General features: G+C 41.0%; 1 protein-coding gene across 1 annotated transcript; it reads left to right on the forward strand.

Moving 5' to 3' along the window:
* Nucleotides 1–380: 380 nt before the first annotated feature.
* LOC141440241 (protein elav-like) lies at nt 381–7,828 on the forward strand. The gene has a single exon (XM_074104697.1). It carries the CDS (start codon nt 660–662, stop codon nt 1,719–1,721), a length of 1,062 nt encoding a protein of 353 aa, XP_073960798.1. The 5' UTR covers nt 381–659; the 3' UTR covers nt 1,722–7,828.
* Nucleotides 7,829–12,074: the final 4,246 nt, after the last annotated feature.

A 12,074-nucleotide genomic window follows, 5' to 3' on the forward strand; every position in this document is an offset into this window, starting at 1 on the left:
AACTCTTTTACCTTCATTCAGGCGAAAAAAGGCAAAGTGAAATCTAAATTTCAATCACGTATCAACAGTTGAATGAATTTGACTTAATTCGTGAGATTTTTCGCCGGAAAAGCGAAGGTACTACCGTCAAACTTGAGCGCAAGAGCTGGCCTTAATTAAAAAAAAAAGGTTAGTAATAGTACGTTCATTTTCATTAAGTATTATCCAGTTCATGTAACAAGTGTAACAATGAATTGTAAACGTTCTAGCTAGTGTCAGATTAGTCCTGGTTGATTTTAACTCCCGAAAAATGTGGCAAAAGCTTATCTCAAGAGGGTAGTAGGGAACAATAGATAGCAGGAGAGGAAATCAGTGTAATAACAGTTATCGAACGGCGTGCCGAGCGGCGCGGCGTAAGACGAGGATGGAGGGCACAGGAGCGCCCGGCAGCCTCCCGGGCCGGGTCGATGCGGGGTGTATCTGGTTTTTTCGGACACTATACCAACCGGGAGAGGGGTGAACGAACCGCGTTACATAACGCGGTCGATACTGCGCTGCGCGAGGCTGCGCGACGCCGGCCGGCCAGACCCGCTCGCGCGCGCTCCCCGCGAGGACGTCGGGCGTTTCTTTTACCGCGGTTTTTAGTTTCCCTTTCGTTCTTTCCGTTTATGATTTGAGCCATGTCGAAGGGCGAGAGCGAACAGCAGAATGGCTCCGGCGAGGAGTCCAAGACCAACCTCATCATCAACTACCTGCCGCAGAGCATGACGCAGGAGGAGATACGCAGTCTGTTCTCCAGCATCGGCGAGGTCGAGAGCTGCAAGCTCATCCGCAACAAGGGCGCCGCCTTCCCCGACGCGCTGAACCACGCGCTGCACGGCGGCGGCCAGTCGCTCGGCTACGCCTTCGTCAACTACCACCGCCCCGAGGACGCCGAGAAGGCCATCTCCACGCTCAACGGCCTGCGCCTCCAGAACAAGACCATCAAAGTGTCGTACGCGCGCCCCAGCAGCGAGGCCATCAAGGGCGCTAACCTCTACGTCTCCGGCTTGCCCAAGACGATGACCCAGAGCGAGCTGGAGCGACTCTTCAGCCCCTACGGACGCATCATCACGTCGCGCATCCTCTGCGAGAACTCCGGCGGGCGGCCCTTCACGGGTGGCGAGCAGGGCCTGTCCAAAGGCGTCGGCTTCATTCGCTTCGACCAGCGGGTGGAAGCCGAGCGGGCCATCCAGGAACTGAACGGGACCGTGCCGAAGGGCGCCACGGAGCCCATCACCGTCAAGTTCGCGAACAACCCGTCCAACAACGGGAAGGCGCTGGCGCCGCTGGCGGCGTATTTACCGGCGGCGCTGCGCTTCCCGCCGCCGCTCGGCCGCTTCAGCTCGGGCAAGTCTCTGCTGGCCATCAACAAAGGGCTGCAGCGCTACAGCCCGCTGGCCGGCGAGCTGCTGGGCGGGGTGCTCCCGGGCGCCGTGGGCTCCGAGTGGTGCATCTTCGTGTACAACCTGGCGCCCGAGACGGAAGAGAACGTGCTGTGGCAGCTGTTCGGGCCGTTCGGCGCCGTGCAGAGCGTCAAAGTGATCCGCGACCTCCAGACCAACAAGTGCAAGGGCTACGGCTTCATCACCATGACCAACTACGACGAGGCGGTCGTCGCCATCCAGTCGCTCAACGGGTACACTCTGGGCAACCGAGTGCTGCAGGTCAGCTTCAAAACCAACAAGATCAAGACGATCTAAGCGCGCCGCGCCGCCGGCCGCTAGGACGGCACGCCACGGGCGCATCCATACCTACGCGGATACGATCGCCACCAGCAGTTAGACTGTCTTCCCGACTTGACGGCCCATCGGCCATTCTACGCTAAGACGCACCGGCCCTTTGTTCGGCGAGCTTGACATATATACACGTACGTATAGACGAACTGGGTTAAGTGTTTCAGGAAATCAAAATGGCGGCTCGCGGGCCCGGTGCGCAGGCCCGGCTCCCGCCGGACGGACACATACATATTGGTAATAGTCAATAACAAAATAATGATATTAAACTTCGCTTATGATCGGTTGTGGTTAACGAGAAATAGTTTTCGAATATAATGAATAATTAGCAATAATAGCCTAAATTGTGTAATGCTGTGCTCCAATTTTGTACGCGATCATGTTAAGGACCGTCTGTCGGCGCCGCGCGCCGAGGGGCCCGGCGCCGGGTCGGACGGTCGCTCACACTCGGCACTCCGGCTGCTAGCTGATAGTATTGTACCGGACCGGCCAAACGGAAGGAACCGAAGCTCGCGCTTTTCCGGCACTTAATCGAAGTAAAATAGTGTTATATTGTTAAAGATTGGAAAATATATATTATCTATATGTATATTTTAATCATATATTAATCTAATTAAGGATGAAAACTAATCAAAAACTGTGATAGGTTTTGATAAAATTTTAAAACAATGAGTAAGATCCGCGGGAAGCCACGTGGCTCGGCGCCGCCGAGTGAAGCGTGTAGGTTAGTTTTTTGAGAAAATTTTGATACGAGGAACTAAGAATCGGGTTTCGGGATCGCGACAAGCGAACGGACAAGGATTGGACACGACGCCGCTCGGGCGCGCTCGGGCGTGCTCGGCCACGCTCGGCCGCCGCGGCATCGATCGCGCGCCGTCCCGCTCCCTCGCGCGCGCGCGAGCGGGACCCGTGCCGCGTAACCATGGTGCATGCTCTAGTCTAGTGACTAGAGTTTAGTCTAACGATATCGTTCCCAATAATAATCGATGTCTAAACATATGATCGGTACCTGCTATAATAATAATGTATGGATGCGGCCCTGCGCCTATTCGAAGTAGGCTTTAATTGTCTTAGTTTAAATGGAATTTGTAAATATAAAGTGTATAACCGCGCGTCGGTCAGCCGCACTCCGACATGACCTATGACGAACATCGAACTTGGATAGTTTATAATATCGTGCCGTCCTAACGACCCTACGATTTTTGTAAAAAGAATATATACTTAATATATTATGTAAAAAAAAAACAGTTTTGTAACATTTCAGATATTAACTAATAGGTACTCATTACATACCAAAGATGGAGATTAAAATTTACAAGTATTTATATATTTATTATAAATGTAAAACGTGCAATAACTAATAGCCATTAATTTAATGAAAATATATTAACAAATGAGTCGAGAGGCGTCGGGCTCGCTGTTTGTTTACTATTTATTGTAATCCCCGAGGCCGAGGGCCATCACTTGCTATTCTTTCATATTTTTACTAAGATTCGCTTATTTTTAATACAGCTTGAAAATGCTTGACATTCCAATTTTAGTCGTAATACGTTTTATTATTAGGTGTATTGTATTAATTTAGACAAATTGTGAGTTACCAACTTGCGTCACTGCGCCTCGCTTCGGTACTGGCCGGTAAGAGCGAAACGTTTGTTTCGTTTTTGGTCTGCGATGTTGGCAGTAGTGTCAAAGAATCGGAAATTGTATCAAATGATATAAAAGTGCTGTGCCGAAGGGAAACGCAGAGTATCGCCGTAAAACTTTGATTATAATTTAAATTATGATAATTATTATGAATCGTACGGTTGGCAAACGGATGTGGTGGTCGCGTGTGCACAAGTTTTGCTAACTCTACTGTAACTATACTATCGTAGTCGTCTTTAGGTTACACTAGTTGTTGTGTTTTGTGTTGTTTTCAGCATCAAAAATTTCAACTATTCTAGTCATTGTCCTTACTAGGGATTGTATTATTAATTGATAAATTATTAAGAATAGTTGGAGTTAATGTTGACGATAATAACCGTAATGATAATTTCAAATTTTGTTAGATTTAACGAGTCATTAATTTAGTGTATGTGCAATTAGTTGTATTTTACGTGTATATCTTAATAGGTGTGCATTTAACTTATTTAATGTCTAATTTATACATATTGTAATTTCACGGTAGGAGGTAAGCGCTCTCAGGCCGGTTTTCGCGCGCTTTTCACGCGTCACAAAATGGCGGATTGACAGATAGTGTTGTACAACGTGAAGGTTTTTATCAATATCGATATCGAAAATCGGTTTTAGAAGTGCTTATAAACCTAAATTGATTTATTTATTAGGAAATTACTATAATGGGCAATTAATCGGGCTCAGGAATGTAAAATTTCATTAAAAAAACAAAATTGATTATAATTTAGGGCGCTTTGACCCTAATATGGTTTCAAATTCGGGATTGCTTTTCACTTAAATATAAGATTTAAACTGTCGTTTGGATCGAAACGAAAACACCAAAGTATTCACTGAAAACTCATCGACTTTTTAGATAATAAATAAATAATATAAATTGAAATAAAAGTTGCAAAATATTTTGGTGAGGTTGTTCGTTAAGTAATGTAATGTGACGTAGAGCGTATATTAGTAGAATGTTTTGTGCGTCAACCCTTCTTTCGGATAATTAAACAAAAAAATAAAAATGCGATAATAATAAATTAATAATAGTGCTCAATAGCGTAGTGGGTCGTAGTTCGTTACACGAGAAGCAATAAACATTTGTGAGAGCCGCGCCACGGGTCACGGGCCACGGGTCAACATAATTAACTTAATATTTTTATATGTATTTTAAAAATATACTGTAATTCATATCTTCATAGTTGTAAGCGGCAGCCGCAAAACGTTCTACTAATAGTGAGCAGCAGTCGATAGGTAACGAACCCCAGCCAAGGGAGAAGCACCCCTATTATCAATACCATACGGCTACTTTTTGAACGGTATTTTGAAGCATTTTTAATAAGAAAATATTTAAAATAAAGTAAATTAATTGGCAACACAGAAACAATACTCTAATACGCATAGGCTAATTGACTGAGGCTGTGAAATTAGCAAAAAAATAAAAGTTAATAAAATACATGTGACGGTGGATCTTAAATTATTAATTAAAGGATAAGGGACGGGGACGCAGTAGGTTGATGGCCCATATTAATAAGTAAATCAATTGACTCGAACGCAGCTAAAACTGTCCAGGATCCGTGGTAGAAGGAAGCTAAGCATTCGATATGCGGTCAGCTCGCGGCAAGGGCCGGCCCGGGCAAGCACAAAGCGAAAACAGAGCCCGGGCGGTCCCTAGTTAAGTCACAATGAAGAAATCAAATCTTCCATAGGACATTAATCTACTAAGTTAACTTCTACGCGTAAAAATATTTCAATCAAAACACGGCACTTATCGGCTCTAACTCTAGTCAAATGCTCAATTATAAAAAAAACCGCTGGTGCCAGTCAAACAGTTTATCGACATCGGTACATTGGAATATTTTTCACGCCGCAGAAAACTCGAGACATCGACTAAATGTGTTACTATTAACGTCATACGTCAAAGTTTGCACAACACCTACTTCAGCTGCAACGGCTATATTGTTGTAAAATTATTGAATAAAAATCCATTTGCTCATCCGAATACTTCCTTTTTGGACCTGTTTAGCATAGCTGTTAGGTTTCAGGTAATTTTATAAAATATAGCCAGCGGCGTCTTGTCGCTTCCCTTGCGCTACGCATGATCATCGTCACTAGGGCGGGGACACACGGCGCCGCGCCCCGCGTGCGCCCGCGCACTCGCCAGCAAAAAACAATACTAAGCAATATCTACTGTCGATAGAGGACAATAAACTAAGCAATATTTTTGATCACTTTATTGATCTATTTCTGCATTTCATGAAAGTGACCTAGTCCGTGTTAGTTGTGTCATGGAATGCCGAACTTAGGGCTTAAAAAATATCATCTGAAAAAAGCTTTAAAGGAGTTAGAAAAACTCCAGAAGCTAGCAGACGCTGGTGTTGTTGCAAGGCTCGCGCGAGGCGCTGAGACGTGTGCTCTCGCTCTATATAATCATTATAGACAGTGAAAAGGCCGGACCGAAAGAGTTTATTGAGTTGATATAAACCCCATAAATGCTGACATGCCAATTTTATCGAAGTCAAATGAGCAACCGTCCCTTCTTAGCTAGGCTAGTGTGGAAGGGATAGATGACAACCTCTTGATAAATAACCGCATGCGAGTTCCTCAGACTTTGAAAGACAAAGTCAAATTTAAGCTTAAAGCATTCGCTTGGCGGTGCGAGATTGCAATAAATATGTAAATAAACACCAAACGGCATCTGACCAGCTTTGGAACGCGAATTATAAATAAAAATTACCAATAGTTTCGAATTTAAAAAAAGTAATATCATGTAATATCAATTTCACTGTCTATTTATTAGAAATTCGTTTTCGGTGTTGATTCCTCTATTAACTGCATAGCACAATGGTTCGTTCCCATTTCTTGGGAGGTGGAGGTACGGGCACGTATACGAAGCTTGAAATCCATTGAGACTTGCCATTAACCCGAGCGAAGGCTAGCACTGCGTGCTCGCTCCTCCGTCTCCACTACTCATCTCAGGTTAAGTGTCAAAATGGGGACAAACACAGAATCGTGCAGAGTAGCATGTGATACTCCTAGTACGTAAACGTAGGCAATATTCAATCATATTCCCATATTGTTAGAGACCTGAAAGTATGGACCGTATCATAGATACTTTCCGAGGTCTTCGCGAGCATGTAACAAACCAATAACTCATCCCGACTTCCAGCAGACTCCAATAAGGATAGGAAATATTAGACAAAATGCATCGTAAGATAAGTGTCTCAAAATAAAAGTATTGAATAAGTATTTTACCAACTTCAACGTTAAGATGTACTAGGCAATGAAAGCAATGTATTTATAATTAAAATGAGATTATGAAATGGTCAGCTATTTCCTCGTTCGCGCTAGCTGACTTCACTTTGATACAAATACGTATTTTATAAAACTAATGAAAAAAAATTCGAAAAAAAAGTTAAAAAACACTTAAGATCTTCCGGTATTTAAAATCAATGTTGAAGTTTCTTTTCATCTTTTTATGGTTATATAAAAATTAAGAGGTAGGTGTATGTGTTGATCGTATTAACCGATTTAGTTGATATTGTACCTAAAGGTTAGGTATTTCTATATACTTATTGTGTCGGTTTAAATAATTACCTCTACTTCATTATAGCTTTTGTGGGGAGATTAAGTTGCACAAGAAATAGTAGTTGGCATAAGGTCGCAACACTAAACCTGGCATCAGGTCCCTGACCGGTTTCCTACCTAGAGCCCGCCCCATAAAGCTGTAATCTCAAAGGGCAGACTCTAAAAAAAACAACGCAATTATGGCGTGGATGTCAGTGGGGCGTACTACGAACTTCAAAGTCGAAATTGGTATCGTGCCGTCCCTCACACTCTCGTATGAAACAATATTAGCGTCAGCGGGACGGCAAGATACGAAGTTCGGATTATGCATTTTGTAGTACAGGGCCTGGCTCTGGCTAGCGAACGGGCAAAAGAGGTCGATTATATTCCTAATTGATTCAGTTTTAGTGTCTTAGAAATAAATGTTGTTCCCGATAATTTGTAAGATCGTTTAAGGATTTTTGAATTATTGTAAAGTTTTCCAAAATCATAACGAGCTTGACAAACGCTCGCCGTAAACGCAGCGGTTTCGAGAGGCCGCCACGAGCCGTGTGTCCTCGGACCGCGGGATAGAAATCTTTAAAATACTCATTCCTATTTGTAAGCATTAATAACCAAATATTTACATCAGTAGCGGTTACTTGGCTGTTTTTAAGTAATTTATTCATTAATATTTTCACGTAATTTATGTGTCTATAATTATTAATTTATTGGAATTAATTATAATTGAATAAAAAAATATGAAAAAATGTCACATTCTCTTCACTTTATACAATAGTTTTTACAATATGATATTTAATATCCTCAATGGTTGTAACTATACATTTCTTGTTCTAAATATATAAAAAACCCGATGACAGTTGCTTTTATTTTTTATTCCGACCCGATAAATAAACTGCTACCTGCAGTACTATAACTAAATGTCAGTTAACTGACACTGAACTTTAGTTAACTGTCTTCTAGTTGTAGGATCAAAAATAATGGAACCTTATTAAAAACATCAAAGTTCAATTATAATCCAACTAGCAACAAGTTACACGGTAAAAGTTATGGTTAACGTAATTTTTTTTTTTCAAAAATCTACTCTATGTTAAAAGATCAAAATTTTATCCGAAATCTAGATATTCACTAATACTAATATTTCGACTCTACCTTTGTCGTCGGTGTGGTTAGCAATTTAACTTTTTTTTTTATTTAACTGGATGTCAAACGAGCAAGTGGGTCTCCTGATGGTAAGAGATCACCACCGCCCATAAACATTTGCAACACCAGGGGTATTGCAGACGCGTTGCCAACCTAGAGGCCTAAGATGGGTTACCTCACGTGCCAGTAATTTCACCGGCTATCTTACTCTCCACGCCGAAACACAACAGTGCAAGCACTGCTGCTTCACGGCAGGATTAGCAAGCACGATGGTGGTAGCAATCTGTTCGGACCTTGCACAAGGTCCTACCACTATGGCCTGCATAAGTGGATGGACTTTTGGAGTGGGTGGGTCGACTTTTGCTGACCATAGTACAATCAGTAACATGTATGTACAATCATACAAAATTACAGCTTTTTAGGACTAACAATCTCTAAGCTAAGCTACGGATGGAAATGGCGAAACTGTAAAGGTTCCCCTGTGAATACAGAACCCTAAAAACAAAGAGGTTCTTTTCCAAATTTCCAAATACGTAATTTATTTGCAGACTCAGGGGGCATTGACTGGATATTACACAAGACTCAACTAGACAGGGGATATTATAAAGGGATACCGTACAAGTATTCAATATTGCACTTTATATCGATGTCTATACAATCTACACCTCTCCTTCCAACGTTTATCCGTCACTTGTGCCAGTAATAATAAGAGGGAGACATTGTCATAGATACGAGGTGAGGGGAAAAGTCTGTCCCGTATTGCCAATAAAGAGCCGTCGAAATATGAAATATATCGATAGTTAATCCGCCCCTCACTACGAAGGGTGTCACGGAAATCATTGATGTTTTGACAGGTGATCTTGTTAGGCGTAAACCTATTTGAGCTTTTTAGGGTCCCGTATCTTAAAAGGAAAAACGGAACCCTCATAGGATTGTTTTTTTTTTTTTTGTCAACTGGTCAAGACCTTTTTCCTGGGACTGCGGGATACCATCATAATCCCAGCCCATAGTCGCACGCTGAGCACAGGCCTTGCTCTCAGAATGAGAGGGCTTGCCGTATTCCCACGCGGCCCAGTGCGGATTGGGAACTTCACACAAACCATTGAATTCAAGCACGTTTTCTGTCCTACCAAGAATTTGGTTCAAATTGTATTACACAAACCTAACCCAACCTATAATTCCCAAAATGCCGTTTAAAAAAACAGAAAAATTTCTCGTTTCAATGGAAAAAATATCACAACCATTGATTCAGAAAAATTACAGGTATGACTGCGAAAGTTGGAATTTGGCGCCCAATTTAGACATGAATTTAGAAAGACTCAGAGGTGCAAGCCGGGGTTTGAACCTACGATCCTCTGCTTGAGAAGCCACAAGTCAAACCACTAGCGTGGAGATATTAAACTGAAATTGAAAAATAATGGAAAATTATAGGGGAGTTGAGTCAAACTAAGACGACCTGCCGAAACATTCCGGGTAAAATTTAAGAAATCGTGTATAAGTGACTTTTAACCCTTAAATTCCCGTCAGTCAAGAACAATCTTTCTGTATTTTTATTTATTGTAGAATTTTTTTGGACTGTAATGTAACGACGAGGCTTGGACTCATGAACTTTTTTAAATTTTGTCTATTTAAGGGTTAAAACTATTTTCCTGTTTTATATGTATTAGATGACCGAATACACCAGTGGTCAAAGAACCCAACACGGCATCATTTGTTTTTTTTGTAAAAAGTATTGCAATAAATAAATACTGTTGAGGTTCCGGGTTCGATTCAAATTCAAATTCAAATCCAAAATCAAAAATGAATAACCTAACCACACCAACATAGGAAAGTTGTAAAATCCCTGACATTGTCATTTCAAAGTTCAATATCTCAAAAACGGCTGAACCGATTTTAATAAACCATCGCAAGTAAACTCACGTTCACGTTAAAAATAACGGCATCGAAATCGGCCCATTTGCTTGAAAGCTACGACGCCACAGATAGACTTTTCTAATTTGTCAATCAATACAGCTACTAGCCAGGAGTTTAGAATACAGTCATGAATCGACACCCTTTTTTTGCTAATTACTTAATTTTAGTAACCGTCAGAATAATTACTTACAACCCAAAATTAAAATTGCAAATGGATACTAAGGGGCTGTTTCACCATCCATTGATTAGCGTTAACCGACGGTTAAATGTGATGCCGTCTCCGTCTAATCGAACAAAACAAATAGAGACGCATCACACCTAACCGCCAGTTAACACTAATCAATGGATGGTGAACAGCCCTAAATATTCTAAAAAAACACAATGGTCACCCTTATTTTATACCTTTTAGTGCACTATGCGATCGTGTTGATCAAAAAACCCCGAATTACAAAAGCACAATCAAAAAACAACCTAAAAGAACTATACTGCTGTTTGAATTCCTTTAACAAAATTCGCCTTTTTTGTGTTACAAAATAACGTAAGTGCTTCGAGTTGTATATCGACATACGCTTTTTTAGAACAGATGCGTTTTTGTACGTCGTAGAGACGTATTTATACGGAGTTAAGGATTAATTTAGTGTGAATTTCAGGTCGTAAGGGGTTCTTTTAAAGGGGGCTGACGGTCGCCTTTGTAATTAGAATAAATAATTAATGCATTTGTGCTTGTTTTGGTGTTTTTAGGACTATTTTATCAACAAGACAGTCCTAGAAGTTCGGCTTTTTGTAAGAAACTATGGCAATAATCTGTGGTAGACCTGTGTTGCAGTGTTGTAGGTAAATATATGTATATGCATCGAAAAGATTTCTTTAAAATAAACTGATTTCGGGTTTCTGCAAGCCACCGTTTTGTCACTTATTATCATCATCATCATCATCATCATGTCAGCCGAAAGACGTCCACTGCTGGACAAAGGCCTTCCCCAAGGCTCTCCACTCAGACCGGTCTTGTACTTTTCGCATCCACCGCGATCCCGCGATCTTAACCTGGTCGCCGCTCCATCTTGTTGGAGGCCTACCGACAGCTCGCTTATTATAGTTTTTAATATTTATGTTACTCTGTAAGGTATTCAGTGTATGGACATGTTACTGAATTTAATGTCATTATAATTTTTTTTCAAAAATCAATACATACATTCTGTAAATATTTAGGCCGCAAAGGGATCTTTTTACATGTCACTTTTTTATTAACCCCCGACGCAAAATGTTATAAGTTTGACCACTGCGTGTGTATGTGTCTGTCTGTGTCCGTAGCTCATAAACGGGTGACCGATTGAATGCGGTTTTTTTATTTGAAATCAGGTTTTTTCTAGCGATGGTTCTTAGACATTTTTCATCAAAATCTTGATTTATTGAACTTTGAAGTTGCAAAGGCGGGGATTCCCAACTTTTTAGTTAGGTTATACCTACTACCAGCGCTTTCGGAAAGACCATCATTGTCATAAAGAATACGCCGCAAAAACTTGCAGTAGGTAAGTATTTTTTTAACTAAATATATAATTACAATTTGAGCCGGGTACGACGCGGAATGTGGGTTTTAGGTTGTAATAGTTTAGGTCTTAGTTTGTAGGTTATATTATAAGTTAGGTATATTTTTCTATCATATTGATCTATTTATATTTGTGTTGTGATAATAAAAAATTTGAGTTATAAATATAATTATAAATAATATAAATATTAACCTCAACATATATTATATACTAATTACAATTAAAATTAATATGAAAGTAATAGTCGCGAGCGCATTAACATGCGGTCCTATCGTATACCGTGTGGCCTGTAATACGAGCAAAAAATTATAACATAGATCGTTCTCGTCAAACTTTAATATAAATACTGCTATCAATGTACGCCATGTAGAACACAACTGACGTCGCCTGTCACGCTACAAACATCAAGCATTTGCTTTACATTGCTTCTTCGAATAAACTTAAGAAGTGTAAGTATTAAAAAATAAATATTTTAAAAGTCGCTGAACTAATGTTG

Source organism: Choristoneura fumiferana, chromosome 22 (assembly GCF_025370935.1).
Source record: "Choristoneura fumiferana chromosome 22, NRCan_CFum_1, whole genome shotgun sequence".
Classification (NCBI taxonomy): Eukaryota; Metazoa; Arthropoda; class Insecta; order Lepidoptera; family Tortricidae; genus Choristoneura; species Choristoneura fumiferana.

Bases quoted from the DNA above. Each gene is read 5' to 3' on its own strand.
- LOC141440241 (XM_074104697.1), top strand. From the start codon at position 660: ATGTCGAAGGGCGAGAGCGAACAGCAGAATGGCTCCGGCGAGGAGTCC.